At 38.8% G+C, this 22,619-nt stretch overlaps 2 protein-coding genes across 3 annotated transcripts in view; one reads left to right on the top strand and one right to left on the bottom strand.

The window, feature by feature from the left end:
- Positions 1-13,706, top strand: part of LOC138744150 (disintegrin and metalloproteinase domain-containing protein 9-like) — a 46,452-nt gene extending 32,746 nt beyond the window's left edge. The window contains 8 exon segments of the mRNA XM_069899793.1: positions 3,424-3,529; positions 3,627-3,801; positions 5,211-5,291; positions 6,173-6,278; positions 7,479-7,614; positions 8,458-8,518; positions 9,815-9,864; positions 11,997-13,706. Coding sequence (XP_069755894.1) covers positions 3,424-3,529; positions 3,627-3,801; positions 5,211-5,291; positions 6,173-6,278; positions 7,479-7,614; positions 8,458-8,518; positions 9,815-9,864; positions 11,997-12,096 — 815 coding nt within the window. The 3' untranslated portion in view covers positions 12,097-13,706.
- Positions 13,707-15,778: 2,072 nt separating this feature from the next.
- LOC138744148 (L-seryl-tRNA(Sec) kinase) lies at positions 15,779-22,619 on the bottom strand. Of its 2 annotated transcripts, none has more exons than XM_069899790.1 (6): positions 21,498-22,619; positions 20,248-20,536; positions 18,680-18,881; positions 17,144-17,219; positions 16,568-16,661; positions 15,779-16,230 (listed from the first exon to the last, which is right to left on the bottom strand). In XM_069899790.1, the coding sequence occupies exons 1-6, from the start codon at positions 21,675-21,677 to the stop codon at positions 16,019-16,021; spliced, it is 1,053 nt and encodes a 350-aa protein (XP_069755891.1). In that variant the 5' UTR covers positions 21,678-22,619; the 3' UTR covers positions 15,779-16,018. The 2 variants fall into 2 exon arrangements, with proteins under 2 accessions (XP_069755891.1, XP_069755892.1); XM_069899791.1 differs by having other exon boundaries at positions 21,519-22,619.

The raw sequence follows: 22,619 nt of genomic DNA, 5'->3' as shown, positions 1-22,619 counted from the left end.
CACTTTGAGGAAATATAATAAAAGCCCGGTATCCAGAATTCAGGCAACTGACAGCCTCAAGCAACCAGAAGAAAAAAAAATTGAGGAAAATAAATGACAAAAATAATAAAATAATAGATTTTTTAAAAATGTTTAAAAAGGCAAATGTTCTCTGAAATAACACATAAACCTTAGTGAAGATGGGAGCAAATATCCAGCCAGCAGAGAGCCTTGGCGGTGCTTTGCTCATAGTAGCTGTTTGAATAAGGTTATGTGAAACAGCAATGGCGTCGCCCAAGATGAAGAGCTGGTTGATGTCCACTTAAAGTGTCTCCTTCTCCCTGCTTAGTAAGAATCACCTCGGTCAGGAGCTTTATCTGTAAACTTTGGAAGGGGAGGGGTTAATTATCTATAATGTTATTGTTTATCTTTCGAGCAGCTCCATGGAGGGGGAGGAACTTGCAGATGCTGCAACGGTTAAATCTTTTCAAAGAATGTGACTGAAGCAGTTGCTTTAGACGCAGAGAAGGCCTTTGACAGAGTAGAATGGAATTATTTATTCAAAGTATTGCAAAAATTCAGTTTACCAGAGAAGTATATTAATTGGATTAAAGCATTATATAAGGGACCATTGGCGAAAGTGACAGTAAATGGATATATATCAAAGCAATTTAACTTAAGCAGGTCAACACGGCAGGGATGCCCACTATCACCTTTATTGTTCGCGTTAGCTATAGAACCACGAGCAGAATTGATAAGAACAGAAAATAATATAAAAGGGATAAAAATAAAAGACAAGGAATATAAAATCAGTTTATTTGCGGATGATGTTATAGTATACTTAACAGAACCAGAACTATCAATAAAAGAATTATATAAGAAATTGAAGGAATATGGAGAAGTGTCGGGTTACAAGATTAACGTAAATAAAAGTGAAGCAATGCCTATGAATAATGCGGATTTCTCAAAATTTAAGAAGGAATCACCATTCAGATGGCAAATGCAAGCAATAAGATACCTAGGTATACAAATAAATAAAAATCTCGGCCAACTATATAAACTCAATTATTATCCACTAATGAAAAAATTACAGGACGATTTAGAGCGTTGGAAAGATTTACCACTAACACTAATAGGAAGGATAAACTGTATTAAAATGAACATTTTTCCAAGGATACAATACCTATTTCAGGCATTGCCAATACACCTGACAGAGAAATTCTTCAAGGAGTTAAAGAAAATAATAAGGAAATTTTTATGGAAAGGGGGAAACCGAGGATAGCACTAGATAAATTAACACAATGGTATAAACAAGGAGGCTTACAACTGCCAAACTTTAAAAATTATTATAGAGCCGCACAATTAAGATACCTATCAGATTTTTACCAAACAAGGGAAAAGCCAAATTGGACTAGATTAGAATTAGATAAAATAGGGGAAAAGATACCTGAACATATATTATATAAATGGGATGAAAAATTGGTACAACATAGAAGTTCTCCAGTATTACATCATCTACTCAATATTTGGAAGAAGATTCATGTAGAAAGAAATAAAATAAATTATCAATTACCAAAACTAATATTGACGCAAAATAAGTTACTCCCTTTTACAATAGATAACCTTTCCTTTAGAGAATGGGAGAAAAAAAGGGATCAAAAGAATAGAAAATTGTTTTTCAGGAAATAGATTATTATCCTTTGAACAAATGAAAGATAAATACAATATAACTCAAGATACAGTGCTGTCATATTACCAATTGAGATCCTACTTGAAGGACAAATTAGGAAGCAGTCTGAGGTTACCAGAGGGAAGTAACTTTGAATGTGATTACAGATACAATGATAATCAAAAGATTTATAACAAATATGTATATTAAACTGCAAGAAAAGGAGAATGAGGAAATAAATGGTAAAACTAAACAAAAATGGGAACAAGATTTAAATATAAAGATAAAAAAGGAAACATGGGAGAAGTTATGTTCTGGAACGATGAGAAATACAATAAATACGAGGTTACGTATGATACAATATAACTGGATACACAGGCTATACATTACACCTCAAAAGTTAAATAAATGGAACCCAACAGTATCTGACAGATGTTTTCGCTGTAAAAAAGAAATGGGAACAACAATTCATGCAATCTGGACATGTGAGAAAGTAGAAAAATTTTGGGAAGATCTAAACCAAACATTAAATAAAATTACAGAAAACAATATACCAAAGAATCCAGAGATCTTCCTCCTAAGTAACATAAAAAACAAAGAATTTGGAATTGATTTGGAGGATGCACAAAAAAGATTTGTTAAGATAGCTCTAGCCGTAGCAAAAAAATGTATTATGTCAACCTGGAAATCGGAAGATAATTTGAAAATACAGCAATGGTATATAGAAATGAATAAATGTATTCCATTAGAAAAAAATAACATATAGTTTAAGAAATAATATTGAAATATTTGAACAAATATGGGAGCCTTACATGAAACATAATAGTGAAAACCTACCGGGGACATTCACTACCTAAATTAACGAAAGGAGAAGGAAATGAAAAGAATTGACTCAGTGGAATTTCTTGTTTATTTTTATTGAATGACAACATTGTTTGACTGGTTTAATGTATCCTAGATTTTGAACTTTAAATGGACAGGAGGGGGGAGGTATGGAGGGTGGGATGGGAGGAGGTGGGGGGAGAAAATGGCACTGTATATATTTGAAAAGGAAAAAGTATGTATCATGGTTAATGTGGTTTATGGTGTGAAAAATAAAAAAAATTTAAAAAAAATGCGACTGAAAATAAAGTAAAATGCTTTAAGGTTTATATAGTCATACAAGTAAAGTTTGTTCAGTGTAAGTACAGTGTAGGAATTTTGTCTTTTAAATTGTTTATTTTTTTGCTGGTGTAGTAGTTCGGCATTGTGAGTCTTATGCAACCAGAAAATTTGCATATCCAGCATCTTCCAATCCCCGGAGGTGCTGGATACTGTGGATTTCACTATAAATGCTTGCCCAAAATAATAATAATTGACAAGGTAATGCCATATTAGGCAAGCAATTAAATAAAGGCAGATGTTGGTATAATCTAATTTTGTAAAATATTACAAGAATTTTTCACAAGCTGCTTTCCTCAGATGATTAACATAGAAAGTAATACTTCTCAGTGCTGTCCTTATTTAGGGATGGGAGGGTAGAGTATGACGCTACTCATCAGCCCAAGAAAGGACGTAGCCAGGAGACACGTCCATGAGTTTCTATATCAATCACCTCTGAAATGTGGGAAGTGACATCATTAGTGCACGAAGGCTGATCATGTGTCCCAAGTGTGGGGTGCAGAGTTCACATGGAAGTTTCACAGGGATATCGAAGGATGCTAAATAGTGCATGATGTGCCACATCGTGCCACTAAAGGCGACCAAATAACACTCTCTTGTGATGCATTCCACAGCTTCAGAGCGTGCACCAGATAAATGTTTCCTACATGCAAACCTGCAAGGGGACAGGTTTGGAAACTGTGGAATCCAAAATGGAAAATTCATAAAATGCAATCCAAGGTATGCAAATGTATAGAAAATATCTAAATGAAAGTTGATGTTCATTCTGATATCGTTTTGAACCTGGTAAATTATTTTGTACTCTTTGCCCTTTCAGGAATGCTGCATGTGGTAAAGTTCAATGTGTTAAAGTGACAGAGAAACCCTTCGGAGTTGATACAAGCACTTCATTTGTTGACACTATTGAATGCGTGAATGCTGATTTCCACGTGGGCACAGATATCATTGATCCTTCTTACGTGAATACAGGCACTGGCTGTGGCAAGGGCAAGGTAACTATGAACTGATATAAAACAAGAAAGAGCCAAAATCATACATGTTAAGTACAAAAATGTTATTGATCTGGCATTTCTCTCAAACAAAACCAGGAAATTCTGTGACCATCTCGCAGGTCAGGCAGCAACAGAAAGAGAAAATGAGTAAAAATTTCAGATCAAAAATTCCTCATCCAAACTGGGAAAGTGAGAAAGCAAGTTATTCTTTCCCAGTTCTCCTCAAGTGTTTTGGACCTGAAATGTTAACTGTTTCTCTCTTCATGGATGCTGCCTAACACGTGAGTCTACAGCATTTTCTGTGTTGATTTCAAATTTTCAGCATCTGCAGTTTTTTTGCTTGACATTTCCTTGAAGTTGATTGTTTATTTTGTATTCTTTTCACTTCAAAGCAGTGCCTAGGCGAAGTTGAATGTTGATGTGATGAGCTGAATCATCTTACATTCAAGACTCCAACTGAAAACAGTAGTTACAATAATGAATGATTTTCAAAAACTTCTCACTGATAGTTTATGATATTTCATTATATAGAAGTTGCACAGCTCTGAGGATTATTAATATGATTGGCATCTGGCAATATTTTCACCCACACTTACTGTCTCTTTTGGCAATCAAAGGAAATTATATTTTGTTTTCTTTTATATCTTGAATCCACTGCGACGACAAGTCAGCCTTCAGAAAAAAGGGAAGGCAATTTCTTTCACCCAGTGGCTGTGAACCTCTAGGATTGTCTGCCCAACAGGACCATGGAGTCTCAGCCACTGAGCATATTCCAGACAGAGCATGGTAGATTTTTGTATATGAAAATCAATGGGACTAGGGAAAAACTAGATGGACTGAAGGGCCTGATTCTGTCCTGCAGTGTCCCATGGTTCTAAGAGAACCAAAATTTGGGGTTTGTGCAAAGATGAGGCTGAAGATACTTCCTCATTTGAGTTCTGAAATCTGAGAAGATACACAATTCCTTGCAAGTCTCAATCAGTGATTCATTTAAGGACTCTTACTTTGGACATTATCTATTATGCACAGTCAGTTTAATTACATTTCTTTATTTGTTTCCATTCTTTCTTTTGTATAGGTTTCTTTTCTTTTTTTTTTTAATTTTTTTATTTTTCACACCATAAATCACATTAGCCATGATATACACTTTTTCTTTTTCACACGAGTAGAGTTATTGATGCACAACCAATAAGTGGTAATTCTGCCTCACCCACAGAAAAAAGAATCTCAGGGTTGTATGTGATGTCAAGTATGGACTCTGACAATAAATCTGAACTTTGAACACAGGCAGATAGAGTAATAAAGAGAGCTTCTTGCCCATTACAAATCAAAGTACAGGAATTGAGATGTTATGTTGAAGTTGTACAAGACACTGGTGAGGCCAAATTTATAACCTGTATCTCTTTCAGGCCTGCAAAAACTTTGAATGTGTGAATGACGACAGCCTAGGATATGATTGTGATGTTGAAAAGCAATGCAATAACCATGGTGTAAGAAGTATTTCCTTTCCTGTCTACAGTGGTTGTTTACTTGATGCTTTCTGTTTTGTAAAATTAATACCAATCAATTATATTTTATCATGGCTACAATATAGTAAAATTAATTTCTTCTGGGTTTCATGCATTTTTTGTTAATTGCAAAAACAAGTTTTGCTGCAAATATTGTCCAGGACAATTTCAGTCTTTTATGAATTGTGGCAATATGGCTGTTTAAAATCATATTGGTTGAAGAGCACCTCATCGATTGGGTGGGTATATTGCTGTACAGAGATAATGACTTTTTATTTGGATTTATCAATTTCAAGCAAGTTTTTAAAAAATTCTTGGATGTTATTTATACCTGTTTCAATTTATTTCACTTCTCTCTTCTGCCTCTGCCTGCCAGTTTGTAAGGTAGCTGTTACAACTTTCATCTGCACCCTTATCACAGTCATTCCCATTGTTCTCCCTCCACCCCTCCTATTCATTAGATTTTAAAACACACTCGTCTTCTCACTTTTCCAGCCCTTGACCCAAAACTTCACTCTAATTTCTCTCTCCACTGAAGATGCCCAAGTGCTCTCCACATTCTCTGTATTGGATTCTACTCCAAATTAAGGCAACTTCAGAGAGCAGGGCTTGTTCTGTAAACCAACCATGTCCCTATCTACAAAATGATGGGATTACATGTGGAAGGCCCTGCTGCTGAGGTTCATCCATGAAGAATCTCTGAAGAACCAGACAAAATTAGCATGACCTTTCTTTCTAGAACTGAGATGAATGTCAGGACTGATTGCAAATCTTGATCCACTAGAATAGGGAAAATAGATACATTTTGGACAGTTGTTCCTTTGCAGTGCTCATTTATTTAAAAAATGTTTACTTCTTAATAGATTTGCAATAATAAGAAGAACTGCCATTGTGATCATGGATGGGCACCACCAAATTGTGCCACGAGTGGATTTGGAGGAAGCATAGATAGTGGACCTACACACATAGGTATTTAAAAATGAAAATACGCATTGATAAATCCTACACATTTATTAAAAGAAATTTAAAAGTGAATTTATTATTTATTTAGTGATACAGGTTTAATTATCACTATAAAATGTTGATGTTGAAGTTATTCAATCATTTAATTAATTATTGATCATTACATTTTGCTTTATTGAAATCTAAAACTAAAATGCTCTACATAACTTTCTAAATGTGGGTTTAATTTTCATTGCTAGTGATCTCTCTTGAACCTGACTGTTCAATGTACTGCAGTTTCTTACATGCAATGATTATTGGAAATTGCATGTTTTTAGTTATGGCTTCCAAACAAAGCAAATAGTTCATGACCTGAACATCAACTATGCTAAATATTTCTGTGAACTTTAACACTGGACTCCTCATTCCGAATTTGGTAATTTGACAAAAACAATTTAACATAGCACCCTAGTGCCTAGAATTTCCATCAGTCGAATCCAAATCTCAGAAGAATATGGCAGCTCGTGGAACTAATTAGCAATGATCTAAAGAGCTATTTACTTATCATCTAATTAGTACTTACTCAATCCAAGAATAAAAATTCAGCAGCTATTTTTGTGGAACAAACCATTATTCATCACTGGGTATTTCTTGAAAAAAATATTCCAATCCGTGAGTTTAGTAAGTTTGACAGAAGTCCATTAACATTTGTCAACAGGGTTTCAGTGGAAGTCATTGTTTAGGAATGGAAGAGCATTAGAGTGGTGGATTTTCAAAAGCATTGTTTTGAAATAAAATCTGATCGTGAAGCGATGGTAGAGATATAGTCCTGGAGTATTACATCAGACTTAACTCTCATGGTTTAAAAAAAAATCCTACATGATTAGAGATAAAACACAATGCTGGAGAAACTCAGCAGGGCAAACAACATTCTTCATGTAGCAAAGATAAAGATACATGACCAATGTTTCAGGCCTGAGCCTTCATCAAGGTATGAGAAAAATGTAGAGCTTGAATAAAACATGATGATAAATACTGCCTTATTGATCTATTATGTGTAAAAATGACTCCAATATGTAAAGCTTTGTGATAACTTTTTGAATTCTTTAATATTTCTGATGTAAATTTAAATAAGCTGCTGGATATTACCTTTTAAACTCATCCCTTGGAGTTTATTATTAAAAATAGGTCAATCAAGTTATTGGAGAAATCTTTCTTTTCATTTAGATACCTCACTTCGAGATGGCTTGCTGATATTTTTCTTTTTGGTGGTCCCAATCCTTCTATTATTGGCTGGTGTAATTTTCTTTAAACGCAATGCAATAAAGCAATTCTGCAGAAGGAAGAATTCTTCACACAGAACGTATGTGAGATTTGATTCATTTTGAAAATAATTTAGAGAATACAGCATGGTAACAGGCCCTCTCGCCCATGAGCCCATACCCCCCAATCAAGCTACACCCCTGGTACGTTTCGAACGGTGGGAGGAAACCGGAGCCCCCCAGGGAAAACCCACGCAGACACGGGGAGACTATACCAACTCCTTAGAGACAGCGCAGGATTCAAACCCCGGTTGTGATCGCTGATGCTATAAAGGCATGGCGCTAACCGCTACCCCAACAACGCCACCCTCTTTGAACTTTAATTACATTAACAATAACTTATATAAAATGTTGTTTCTTGTTATTTTTGTGATATTTTACTTTGATTTTGGTCTGCTGTCCCCGGTTTTGCTGAAGGTTTTGGCTTCTGTGGTAATTGTCACTGACTGCCCTCGTGTATATCTGCTGTCTAAGCTGAAGTGGAGGGTGAAGTGGGCCATATGTTTTTTTAATGGAAGGCTTCAAAGCATCATGTAACCTTGCTCTCCTTAGATGGTCTCATCTGTACATGCGTTCAGGAATCAGTGGAAAACAATAAGGAGTGAGAACCCATTCCAATGAAGTACTGAGTTACCTATTCTAAGCATGGAAATTATAAGTACCACATAACTGAATGAAGGAGATTTTCTATTTATGGAATGAAAAAAATCTCGTGTGGCAAATACAAAGAGTAAATAATTATAATATTCCCAAGACAAAATATTTACACACTGTTCCCTCACTATTAAAGCCAAAAATAAGAAGGGAAAAATCTAATTGTGGATCTGTCCTTGTTCATTCCTAGCCATACCATTCATTATTAACATACCTGTTTTATTTTACAGAGAACAAAATAGAAGACACCAGAACATTTCCCCAAGCAGAGGCAATCAGAAAAATAATGCAGTAAGAATCATGGTCATTTTACCAATCCCTCTGTGGCAGAGATTCTCTCCAATCTAGCCATTATTTATTAAGTGATTATACATGGATATGGGCAAGGGTACATACAATATTTAGACAGGCATTATGTATACAGGAGTGCATTTCTACTAGTATTACTCCCATCCATACAATCAACGGTGAGAAAATGATCTACAATCATTGATATTTTGTGAAATGATCATAGTTGCAGATGCATTCACCAATATTTTATGATTAAGGTGTTGTTAATATTTATTATAAATGACCATATAACAATTACAGTATGGAATCAGGCCATATTGGCCGTTCTAGTCCACACCGATTCACAGTAAACCCCACTAGTTCCACCTACCTGCTCCCTGCCCATAATCCTCCAACCCCCTCGCATCCATGTGCTCATCCAATCTCCTTTTAAATGACAGAATTGACCCTGATGCACTTACATGGAACTAAATCTTGCCAAGGGTCACAATATAAATATTTTTTTTCCTTTCTGTGTTATTCCATTTCATCTTTCATCCAGAAAAACAGAGGGCTTTTGCCAGACTATAGGGGTAATGACTGGTTATGGATAGCCCATTTCTTGGATGGAATTTTCTTGGGATGGTGATCCTCATAATTCACCAGTCTTGTTGAATGTATGAGTTAATACACATGTCAAAATGCCATACAAAAAAAACTATTTAAAACGAGCCTGCAGCTGACGTGGACATTACCCCTCCATAAATCTTCGTCCGCGAAGTCAAGCCAAAGAATAGATTTTAGAATCCTAGAACATTATAGCTCAGAAACAGGCCTCTTCAGCTCTTCTTGTGTTGAACCATTTTTGTTGCTTAGTCCCACTGACCTGCACTCAGTCCATAGCCCTCTATACTTCTCTCATTCAAATTCCTCATATGTTAAAATTGAGCTTGTATTCACCAATTCAGCAAGAAGCTCGTTGCACACCCACACCACTCAGTGTGTGAAGAAATTCCCCCTCACGTTCCCCCTAAGCTTTCCCCCTTTCATGCCTAACCCACCTTCTCTGGTTTGCATCTCACCTACCCTCAGTGGAAAAAGCCAACCTACATTTACTCTGTCTACCTCCCCCTCATAATTTTAAATACCTCTATCACATCTCCTTTTATTCCTCTGCACTCCGGCGAATAAAGTCCGAACCTGTTTAAGTTTTCCTGTATCTCAGTTCCTGAAGTCTGGGAAATGTCCTAATTTTATCGAACAAATTCATTAAAAATGATTCAAATCACATGTCAGTTGCTTTTGCTTTATCTCTAGGTTGTTTCTACATCAATAACTAATATCAACAAGATTGCCACTTCAGGGAGGTATGTCTGCTTACTGTTAATGCTGTTGAATGTATAATTTCTTTGCCCACAGTTAAAATTCACCCAAATGAAAACGGCAGTACTGTAGAACTGTTGGTTCACAGCTCCAGCAGCCTGGGCCCAATCCTGACCTCCCCCACTCTGTGCGTGGAGTTTGCATATCCTCCACGTCATCACAGTGTTTGCAGGTGCTCAGGTTTCCTGCCACAAACCAAAAACTTGCAGGTAGTTGGCCATTGCAAAATACTCCGTCTGTAGGGGAGGGGTTGTCTGGGAGTGGCACTGGGTGGGTGGGGGATGGGTGGGTTGGTGGAGATGTGGTCTGAGGTTGGATTAGTGTAAAACAAAAATGGTGACTTGATGGCCAGCGCAGACTCAACGGGCCGCAGAATGTTTCTATGATTTATGTCTCCATGACTCTATTAAAATAAACCCCAAATCAAAAATATTAGCAACCTCCATTGGATTTCATATTTAGCACAAAAAATAGGATGGTTACTGTTAGTGTGGATTAGCAGTTGTCATGCAGAATGTTTAAAATAGAGCTTTTAATCTGGGTTGATTCTCCATGCAGTACAGAGAGATGTCTTTCTGAAGCAAGTCTGTGTCAGACTTTTCATGCAAGTTGTGAAAGATCCATTCAGGAGAGCAGGAACCTCTGCTACCATCCAGCATCACCTAAAATATATATGAATTCATCATTTATTGTATTTCTCATGGTGAGATATTACGTGCACTTCCCTGTAACATTTTAATTATACTTCTAAAGGTGCTTGAAATGCTTTGGATGTCCTCAGAATATTATTAGCAAAGTTAAAGGATTCAGAATTGATGGCAACCTTAAGTTAGAAATTGGCAAGGAGATGGGGAGACACAAGAATTAAAGGAACAGACTGTTGGCAAAATGAGCTCCCCGCGGATCTGAAATGGGCCTCAACCTTTCACTGTGTTGACCTTTGACTTTTTTTAATGCTTTGTAGATCACTGTTAGAATAATTAACAGAACAAACTGAATTGGAAAACATCACTTCATTGGTAACTCTGCTAGTTCCATTCACTGGTGATTTTAGCTAGTCATTTATTGCAAAGTCTCCGTCTGAAAGTTATCACATTCTGGACAGTGCTGTTTGTGTTCCTTCCTGCTGAACAAACAATTTGACCCCTGCTGTATCATAAACTCTTCTCCTTGGTCTAAAGTGCAAGGGTGAGATTGAGTTTGTGTTTGAAAATGGCAGTTTGTTTGAGTGATATGGAGTGGGGGGCAAAGAACAAGTCAAAAGAGTCACAGACATACTCCCACTCCTGCCAGGTCTATCCTACCCATTGTACACACGATCCCATTTACCACACTTCACCTCCGTACCTTCAATACCTTGGTGGTTCAAAAACTTGTCCAGATGTTTCATAAATGTGGTGAATCTGACTCTCTTCATACACCACATTTCAGACTCCAACCACCTTCTGCATGAATAAAACTTCTCCTCTAAACTCTCACTTTAAACCAATGGCCTCTTGTTTTAGACAGCCCTACCATGGAAAAAGATTTTTTTTACCATCTACTTAATCTATGCCTCCTATCATTTTGTACATCTCTAGCAGGTCACTCCTCAGCCTCTTCCACTTCCGCCTCATGACAGAAATGCTGCAATCCAGGCAACATCCTGAAGCTCCTCTGCATCTTCTCCAGTGCAATCACATCCTTCCTACAGTGTGACAACCAGAACTGCACACTCAACACTCCAGGGCAAAACAAAAGCTGTGAAAATACAAAGACTATTTAATAGCACTTTTCACTTTCAGTTCATAATATCCTAAAACAATTCATAGCCAATTGAACATTGTATTCTATTCAGAAAGCTCCTCCAAGCAGCAATGATAATCACCTCACAAATTGTTTTACGATGTCGACTGAGATACAGTGCAAGCTGAACCTGGGTGTTTTTTATTTCCCCTGTAAAGTTAGGAAATGGGATAAGTGAACAGGGCCTCATCTGAACAACCACACCTCAATAGAATGTCAGGCTGAGTGAGCAAATTTCTAGAGTGGGACTTGAATCTTGTGACTGAGCTCACCACAGTTAATACTATCTTTACAGTGCATCTTTAACTAGCTAAATTTTGTCTTTCTTTAGGCCAGATGCTTCAATGGAAAATCAAAATCATGGACCAAGTTATCAAACTTCTGTTGTTCCTCCAAGACCTCCTGTGCCTCCGAGACCTCCCAGGATTTAAGTCTGGTCTACAGCACCTAATGAAAGTCTGGTGCCTGAGGTTTAATTATATTATTAATTATATTACTAATTACATCTCAAAAACCAAAATAAAAACTACTTGACTTCTTTTTATTATTGCTAATTATAACAACGGATGTTCCCCACTTACTCAGTGCTGCTGGTTTTAATGGAAATACAGCTCGTTAGCCATCCCAGCAACACAAAGTGCTGGAGGAACTCAAGGGGTCAAGCAGTATCCTTGGAAGGTCAATGTTGTGTGCCAACAGTTTTCATCAGGACTGGGGAATAGTTCGTCATGGGCTGAAAGGCCTGTTTCTGAAGTGTTATTTGTTCTGAGCACGGACAAAAGGTCTCGGTCCAAAATGTTAGCTCTCTATTCCCTTGCACTGATGCCGCCTGATCTGCTCAGTTCCTCCAACATTTTATGTGTTGCTCCAGTTTTCCAGCATCCACAGTTTCTCATTTGCCTACATTAGTGTTGCAGCTGGGATTTGATTTCAGGAAGCAAACTCTAGTCTCAGGAATATCGTTTTGTTTTAAATGGATGTGAAATTGTTAATAAGAGTAGTTTACAGTCGAGACAGTCCATTCGTTCATGCTTTCATTACTTAGAAAATAACCATTGATCTTCAAAATTTGGATCACACAAGGAATGCTATGGCTGAACTGCACATAAAATTGCTCAGGGAAATTCATCATCCATGACACCTACTTGAAATAAAACAGATTCTTAATATATACTAAATGGGGTTCCATTGCTGATGTAGAACTTCATTTGCAAAATTCAGATCCAAATATCCGGAACACATCACATTTAATTCACCTAATTGTGCCAACTGTGGAGTGTCCTGTGAAATTGAAGATGTTCAGTTACTTGTGCTCATTTTGAGTAGCCATCACTTTTTATTTGTTTGCATTTTTTCACAATCACCATTGTTCTCGTTAAGTTGACTGACTATATGTATATTTTTGACATAGATAACTTAATCAAAAGTTAAACAAAAGGAGTTTCTTGGTCAAGGACACCAAAATCAAGATTTTTGGGAAGGAAATTGTCAATTGTTAGCAGCTACTTTTCACTTACTGAAAATTAAAATTAAATTGATTGAACTATTTGTGGTTTTATAATGTAAAATTGGAGAATGTTACTTTAATACTGATTTAGGAGATTTTAAAGGAGATGCTGTTTAAACTGATGTACAGAATCCTTGAGACCTTCAATATTTAATCCCCAAGAATGAAATGTTAACAAATAGTTTTAATACATCTCACTGTGAAAATGCAAATACAAAACCTCCACTTCTATTTAATTACAGAACTTTTAATAGTACTATCTAATTTTATTTGAACTACCTGAATAAAGAGTAAAAATGCAGCTTTTGAATCTAATGGTTTGTAATTTTTCTACAAAAAAAAATCAAAGTTTGCTAGTAGGCCAACTGTTGTATTGCTCTGGACTGGCAAATAGGTGAAGTTTGCTTTAAAGGTGTGTGTGAGGATGTCTCCTTCCTGGATCTCTACTTAAAATAGACAAAAATTTAGTTATGTAAGATTTGGTAGAGATATTGTCCATTGTTTGTCTTTTCTTAATAAATCCAGTTTCGTCAAGTTTTACTATTTTTGGTACACAGACAGCCAATCTGTTTGCTCATAGTTTTGCTATTATCTGATTCCACCTGCATTGAATTCGCCCATCGTTATTGAATGAAGATCTACCGGGACCAATGCCTGAAGAGGGCGCACAAAATCAGTGAACCGGTGTGGACTCGAAAGGCCAACATGGCCTGTTTCCCCTCCGTAAGTGGTTATATGGTCCTAACAGGTTTTTGCCTTTTACTTATGAGTAAGCGCTCCAGGGTGTTGTTGAAGTGAGAGACCAAGTAACATAGTGTAACAGTGAAGGCAGCATTTGGTATGCTTCCTTTCACAGGGCAGGATATTTGAGTGCAACAATTGTGACTTCCCTCCAGCTTCTCAGTTTGCTCAAGATTCCAGCACCTGCAATTTTTGTCTATCTCAGATGTTTGAGAGTGGCGAACGCCTGGAATGCATTGCCCAAGGTTGGGGGGGAGAGGCTGGTACATTAGGGACATTTAAAAGATTCTTATTTAGGCACATAGATCCAGGAGAAAGAGGTTATGGGCTTGAGGGAGGGAAAGGTTTGATCATGGTGAAGTTGGCCTCATAGGACTGTAGCATGCTGTAATGTTCTATGTGTCAATATGACAGCTGCATAAAGTGTGCTGACCACACAGTACCGTGAGCAGTTCTGGTCACCCAGCTATAAAAGGGAAGGCGCAGAAGAAATCTGCCAGCATGTTCCAGGAATTTGTGAGCTTGCCAGAGGGAGAGGGATGGATCTTTATTCCCTAGAGCCCAATAGGCTGAGAAATAACTTTGCAGTATATGAAATTGTGAAGGATGAGGGGAATACTCAGTCTATTTTCTGGGGAAAATTATTCTAGAAGGCAGAGATTTAGGGTGAGAAAGGAGAGGTTTAAGAGGAACCGGAGGGACAACCTTTTTCATAGGAGAGCCCATTTCTACCACAAACCACCAGAGGAAGCTAGAGAAGCTTCATTTGGACAGATTTATGGTAAGAAAGGGTTTAAAAATGCAAGAAAGACACAAAGATAGTATCATAGATCTTCTGGCTGCATAGGCTCTGAAGTATCTGATTAAAAACTGGCTTGGAAAAGTATATATTAGGTTAGGTAGGTTCACAGAGAGACAAGTCTGGACATAGGTGTTACAATCACACCACTTTTATTAACACACGCAAACAGGAGAACGTTAAACGGTACTCGACCACTATTTCACTTGAGCGTTGATTATAGACATTCGGTTGGATTCCAACAACGGTAAACCTATACTCGACCCGCTCACACACTACAAACAGAGGCCCTTACACCCACACCTGGTTCCCTCAGCAACTGGGTTGCAGCTCTCTGTGTGTATTGATCTATCGCAATACTATGGCTCATCTTCAGTGTCGTGCACACCTTACCTGTGACAATTCCAGCAATGTTCGCAGCAGCGACTTGACACGGAGCGAGGTCTGGGGCTTGGACCACAAGGCAGAGAGAAAGAATGTGCTGTGAGTTGGTGCTATGTTCAATGATAATCTGTGCTTCTAGCCAATAATGACCCCAGGTGTTTTAAATTAGCCCACAGCAAAGTGTGCACAAATGGGTAGCTGGAGTCCAACCATGATTGGCAGGTGATGTGACTTTCCAATCAGTTTCAGATGGGGAAGACATATGACTGCCCACAATCCAGACAGATGGTATCACAGATTTTCAACTCTACTGGCTGCATAGACTCTGAAGTATCGGATTTAAAACTAGCTTGGATTATTTTTGTCCTCTTGAAAAGTAGTTATTTGTTTATAATCTCTGAACTTTTTCTAAAGGTTCAACAATTACAGCTGAAATAGAAGAATTTGCCTAAATATTCTATATCCTCAAGGATAAATGTTCAGCACCATCCACCCCAAAAATATTAAAGCCATCTGCTGATTTTGATAATAATGATTTAGACCTGCTCTAAATTAGTTACTGGTTTCTTTACTTCACCAATTACCACACCCACATCATTGTACTAATTATTGCTTAATTTGTCTGCATCCTATCCCATAACAACCTTTCCCTGCAGCTCTAGACTTATTAACATCAACAGTGGAGCATCTCAATGTTTTTATTTCAGCTCGGCAGAGTCCACAGCATTTTATTTTTGTACATAGGAAATGCTTGAATGTTTCAACAGATTTGCTACATATTGCACAAGTTTCATGTACTTTCTCAGTGGACCTCACCATTACAGAAGACCATACCAATTCTCCACAGTTCTTTAGCAGATAACATCTTCTCATAAAGGCATCACAAGGTACAGATGAGGATAAGTAACAGTACAGTGAATTGTTAATTTGAGGATTTTAGAAAATTCTTAAGAATTTCTTCCTTTTTATGGTCAAATTCATGTGCAGCTTCTACGACAATTGCATCAACATCATCAGAAAGCTTTGAAGGGTTGCCCTGGAAGGTAAGATGTCGAAGGTCTTCCAAAAGCACAGTCTTAAGCTTGTTCAATTCTCCAGACAACAACTTCAAATTAAGCTTTGATAGTTTCTTAGCTAGAGCAGAAATAAATTAACAAAGCAAGAAATGTGAAAACAAAATATTAACAATATCTACATTATGTACTTTAAATATTTTTCCATTGGTTCACTGAGCTTTATTGATACACATACAGTTCTAAATTCATACTTATGATGATGCTATTTTGCATCTTCCCCACCACTTCTACATCTTCCTTACAATACAGGCACAGTTCTCCAAATGCAATCAATACGAAGTTTCACTGCATCTCAGCATTTACAATTCTGTCCCTTTTTGAAATGAACCATAATGAATAGTTTGCTTGATGGATTTATGAACCCATTTTAAGTTTTCATAATATATTAGTTGTACCTTTTGCAGTTTTCATAGACTGAGATACCAAGCGGCGAAAGGTTTGATCAGCTTGATGAAGAGCACTAACTGCACAAATTGCACGATCCCTCTCCTATGTTACAATCAAAAGGAAACATTTTGAATAATTATATAATTTGGCCAAAATATTATTGTTGGACAAAATAGGTTCTTGAAAATTTAAATTAAACCTTAACCAGAGTTGTGCCCCAGTTGGCAACATACTTGGTCAATACAGCAAGTAAAAGCAGTATTTATTCACACACATTTCCATTTACAAGCCACACAATTTGAACTTTTATTAAGTTGTAAACACGAAATGATTATATTTCCAATTGCCTGAGAACAAATGGAAAGCAACCTTTCACTTAAACAATTAAATATGTAATGTTGAGGTTTGAGATGTCCGACTTGATGTTTCTTTCTTGCATTCCAATGATTGTCAAGTTCTGAACTCATCTCAATTCAGAAATTTCACTGGGTAATAATTTGGAGAAATACAATTGCTTAATAGTCAAGATTTAAAACTAAATTAATTGAATATAATAAATGGTGTAAACCATTACATTTATTTACCTTTTGCTCAGTGTTTTCTTCCAATGGCTTCTCTGGATTTTCTAATGAACTCTCAAGGAGTTGAAATATCTTTTGTCTGTAAAACAAATTATGAATGGATATGAATGTACATTAATATTTGATTTAAATTAATGTACATAATACTGGATTTAAACTAAGTATGAGAAACAGATTTGACAATATTTTGGCAACATTGTTGAAATCAACATTTCTTAGTTTACTCCCAGTGATGGCAAAAAAAGCAAAATTATGAAAGCATAGCAGAGTGATGATGTTTTTAAAATTCCCACTTTAATAATTTTGTACTGCTTTACTCTTTACAAACTCTTCACTCATTTGTGAGCATCACTCTCCAAGATGCCATAGTCTTGATACTTTGTTGACTAAACTGTCCCCAACTACATCCTTTTTTGTTTAAAGACTGCAGGAAGTTGGTCAGGAACTGGAACTCTATCTAGTGTCAGTAATTAAAACAAGAATACTCCAAGTCAAGCAACTGCGGCAATTGATGCAAGGTCATTCATTTTAGAGCAAAACTGAAGTTACATCGACTCTGGGAAATTTCATAAATGATCTGTCATTCTTCACTGTAAACAAAAATGATGTTATCAGTGCAAAGCTCAACAATAATTTTTAAATTACAACATTCTTACTTATGACACACTGGCCCATTCTTTGACGCATTAGGTCAATGTAACCTCACAATAGATCCATTCCCTCTTTGCCATCTTGCAATTTATCCTCTCTCACATGTCCATCAACTCCCCTTTGTCATCAATCAGTGACAAAATCCTTGGTGTGGGCTTTGTTCCATCTGGAATAGTGCCAGGATTGAACCACTATGCTACCACCAACCCCTTGCTTGGCAGGAAAGTACTCAAACTCACACTACATGGTGGTTGTGGTTACTGAGAGAAGGAAGGAGCAGCTAGGACAGTGGAGGTCACCCGTGAGAGTGCGACGGCAACTTGGGTAGGTACAGGTGCGTTACTGATCACGCAACCCGATCTTACTGGGACTGCACAACCGATGGTACAGAGCATCTATTTGTGCTGCATTCCCATCCCCCTGCTTATGACTGAACAGTTCCTGGAAAGCAGGAAGCTGCTGTGAATTTTCTGTTCGGCCAAAATGCTAGAAATCCAATTTGATCATGTAACTTTTAAAGAATTTCTGTGAACTTTCAAATTTAAAATGGAACCATTTTTTCCTCTCAGTACACTTGGCAATAAACTAATATTCCAAATTCAAAAATAGTCAGTATCTTTACTGTATCGTGTCCCCAGGCTGAAGTGAGCCCCTATTACACATCATAAAGTTCCCTTGGCAAGGAAGATAGACTTCTCAAAGGATAAATATAAATGAACCATTTCACGGATGGAAACAAAAATTCACCAACCAACAATAGAAATAGTTAATTTTCCAAAACAACTGATGCATAGCCTCCCAAGTTGGATGCTATTGTTTCCCCAACCAAACATGCATATAAGTATTAAAGAAAATTAATACCAATTAGAAAATTTAAAACTGACTTACATCTCATCTTCTACTATATTTTCTGAATTGTTCAGTATAATACTGTTCTTTTCCCATGAATTTTTCTCAGGGTCTGGCAGCTGGATTTTTGTTGACATCAGAATTATTGTTTCATCGTTTACCAGACAACCCCGCTCATGATTCCTCTTCAGACATAATTCAACTGGGCACTTCAGAAAGAGCTGCAAGAAGCCTATGGAATCTTTTAGGAAATAGAGTGGTGAATGTTTTATCTTAACTTTAATTTCTGTCATAATTATTATGAAGTTGATATTCCACTTCAGCACTCACCTTGGTATTCTGATTTTGCTAAAATCAATAAAATTATATTGAATCTTAATAGGCTAAAAAAAAAATCCCTGGTTAGCTTGAATCAATCCAGGCCAGATACAGCACATCTCAACTGCAGTGTGAAGCATAGTATATAACAGTCAATAAATGTGCACTCCTGTCTTGTACACTATTCTGAGCATTAAGTTTTGTACATTTCTTCTCTAAATGAGACACTGAGACATCAAACCCTGATTAAGTCTATGTAAACAGTGTGGCCCACTCCACAATCTATCACCATAAATTCCAGTTTCCTCTTCATTTAGAAACCTATGTGACCATTCTTTATTTAGGCAACACAGCTCATTTTTCAACATTCTCCATTCCACTGCTAGCTCAATAATCAGAAGAATTGTTTACCAAGTTATTCAAAGTATCGTCACTGCAACTGAACTCATCCCTGTCCTTTCCAATTCTGCTGCTATGCAGATTATTGAATAGACATTAAGGACAAAAAAACTAGCCGATTTTTCTCAGCAGTTTTTGAAATAAGCCACATTATTTACCCAATTATTGCCCCAGCTCAACAGACTGATTAGTATTGGACCCCTCTTACTTTACATACTTCAGTAGTACACTGCTAAGTTTATTTGCCACTCCTATTATTGAGGAGGTCTGTTGAAACAGGCTTTAAATTGCATAAAATAATTTTACCTGTGCCTTTTATAATTATCCTAAAATTCTGCCCATTATTTAAAAGCAATCTTGAGATAGAAGTAAACAGAAGCTTGGAATCTTGTAAACAGATCCTTGCAATCCTAATCATTCCAATAGTGCAACAAATCTCAGTGGAACATATTCCAATCTATCACTGACTCAACTTTTAAATGAACAGTTTACCCCATTAGTGGACTCAAAGTTCATCAGCACAGCAAAATGTAGTCTTAATTTACAATACTGTGTGCGATTCAATTATTACTAAGGAATGAGGGCCTTCAAAAGAAATTTAAGGCCAGAAGCAGACCCATCACATCATCAAATCGATCACCACCGTAATGGATTCTACAGAAGATTCTTTGTAACAATACTATTTGCTGATATTTATCATCATTTTAAAATGTGAATGAAATGTGAAGTTTCAAAACCTTAAACATTACTTACGCGTGTGTCAAGATGTTAAATTGTTGCATCGTTATCACATTTACAAAGGGTACTATATTTTGTTAGTAAGGATGTTGCAAGTTTTCATATACATTATTAGACAAACTATAATTATAAAGTCGCCACAGGGAACTTACTTCGCCTCACCATCTGGTAAACCTCGTATCTCATACTTTGATAGTAGAAGTTGTCATCCAAAATTATAATGAAGGGCTTTGAATGTGTGATGCAAACTGGGTATTGCTGCTTTCCATGGTGGGTTTCTCCAGGAATAATTTGCTGTTGTTTCAGCGACTGAATAAAGCACTCCCCCACCAAGTCCTTTTCATTGCCAGAAAGAGAAAGGTGGCCATTCCCATTAATCGCCTGAATTAGGCATTCAACATTTTCCAGCAGTTTATGCCTGTACAATTTCCACAGTGAACTCTGCAAGTCAAAATTTGGCAATATTTAGACCATGTGCACACCTCCTTGGTGGGAACTTTTTTCGGAATGTTACGTTTTCAGAATTCCATGCTTAATCAGATAATGGACATCAAAGATATCAGACAGCTCCAAAATATATCCACAATTCAAGTTTTTACTATGTTCCAATGAAATGAGCATAGATCCACTAGAGACCCATGTTTGTTTCAAATGAAAGACGGATGCTTTATCCTCCTTAAAAAAATCTAAGATTAACAGTTCTCACCCATGCTCTTGCAACAGAGATATTTTAGACCCAGTGGTTCTCAAACTTTTTCTCTCCACTCACATACCATCAGTGCTCTGTGATTAGTAAAGGGTCGCTTAAGGCAGTACGTGAGCAGCGGGAAGGCCGAGAACCACCGCTCCAGACCCATTTGTTACCGAAATACTTGGCGTGGGAAAAATGGTCCTTGGCCCATTTTCTTTGGAGTTCTGAAACCGTGCACATAAACGAGTCAAGGCGGGACAATTAAATGTCAAAACTGGCATTAATGAAAAAATAAACAGACTTTTCAACCCAAATGGAGTTGACAGAAAACTTAAATGGCCATATTTAGACCACGTGCGTGAATGTTTTTTTTCCAACCTTTTTTCTTTTCACCCACATCCCGCCTTAAGCAATCCCTTACTAACCATAGGACGCCGATGGCCTGGGGATTGCTTAAAGTGGGATGTGAGTGGGAAGAAAAAGGTTGGGAACCCCTGCTGTCATCGTCCCTCATTGACTCGTTATGTGCACGGTTTCAGTACTCGAAAAGGAAATGGACCAAGGTCCATTTATCACCCCGGGATAGACCCCCTGGAGCCGTCGTGGCCCGGAGTCAGGGCCGCCGCCGCCACTAGATGGAGGTGCTGCTGCTGCCCTGGCGAAGACACCCTTGTGGCCTTAATGCAACCCACTGGCCGTGGCGTCACTCACCTGCGCCGTGGCGTCACCCACCTGCGCCGTGGCCTCCAGAGCTTCCCCGGGAATCACATCGTCGTAACACAGCAGCACCGACTCGAACCTGGGCCGCAGGAACTGGGGCAGAAGGCGAGCGAACGTGCTCTTCCCCGCAGCCGGCAGGCCGGCCACCACACACACGCAGACGCCCTTCATCCGCCGACGCCGCGGTCGGCCGGCCCGCCCTCTAATGGACAGGGGACGTCCGCCAATCACCCGGCCTCGCAGCTGCAGGCGCGCCCTCTGGTGGACAGGGGACGTCAGCCAATCACCCGGCCTCGCAGTTGCAAGCGCGCCCTCTATTGGACAGGGGACGTCCACCAATCACCCGGCCTCGCAGCAGCAGGCGCGCCCTCTGGTGGACAGGGGACGTCCGCCAATCACCCGGCCTCGCAGCTGCAGGCACGCCCTCTAATGGACAGGGGACGTCCGCCAATCACCCGGCCTCGCAGCTGCAGGCGCGCCCTCTGGTGGACAGGGGACGTCAGCCAATCACCCGGCCTCGCACTTGCAAGCGCGCCCTCTGATGGACAGGGGACGTCCGCCAATCACCCGGCCTCGTAGCAGCAGGAACGCCCTCTGGTGGACAGGGGACGTCCGCCAATCACCCGGCCTCGCAGCTGCAGGCGCGCCCTCTGGTGGACAGGCGACGTCAGCCAATCACCCGGCCTCGCAGTTGCAAGCGCGCCCTCTATTGGACAGGGGACGTCCACCAATCACCCGGCCTCGCAGCAGCAGGCGCGCCCTCTGGTGGACAGGGGACGTCCGCCAATCACCCGGCCTCGCAGCTGCAGGCACGCCCTCTAATTGACAGGGGACGTCCGCCAATCACCCGGCCTCGCAGCTGCAGGCGCGCCCTCTGGTGGACAGGGGACGTCAGCCAATCACCCGGCCTCGCACTTGCAAGCGCGCCCTCTGATGGACAGGGGACGTCCACCAATCACCCGGCCTCGCAGCAGCAGGCGCGCCCTCTGGTGGACAGGGGACGTCCGCCAATCACCCGGCCTCGCAGCTGCAGGCACGCCCTCTAATGGACAGGGGACGTCCGCCAATCACCCGGCCTCGCAGCTGCAGGCGCGCCCTTTGGTGGACAGGGGA

This window comes from Narcine bancroftii, chromosome 10 (genome assembly GCF_036971445.1).
Source record: "Narcine bancroftii isolate sNarBan1 chromosome 10, sNarBan1.hap1, whole genome shotgun sequence".
NCBI classification, from domain to species: domain Eukaryota; kingdom Metazoa; phylum Chordata; class Chondrichthyes; order Torpediniformes; family Narcinidae; genus Narcine; species Narcine bancroftii.
The sequence above is the reverse complement of the archived record's forward strand: the minus strand, read 5'-3'. Positions and strand labels throughout refer to the sequence as shown.

Bases quoted from the DNA above. Each gene is read 5' to 3' on its own strand.
- LOC138744148 (XM_069899790.1), bottom strand. From the start codon at position 21,677: ATGAAGGGCGTCTGCGTGTGTGTGGTGGCCGGCCTGCCGGCTGCGGGG. The intron at 20,537-21,497 runs GTGAGTGACGCC...TTTGACTTGCAG, and splicing joins TGGGTGACGCCACGGCGCAG to AGTTCACTGTGGAAATTGTA. The intron at 16,662-17,143 runs GTAAATAAATGT...ATTGTAACATAG, and splicing joins AAGAAAACACTGAGCAAAAG to GAGAGGGATCGTGCAATTTG.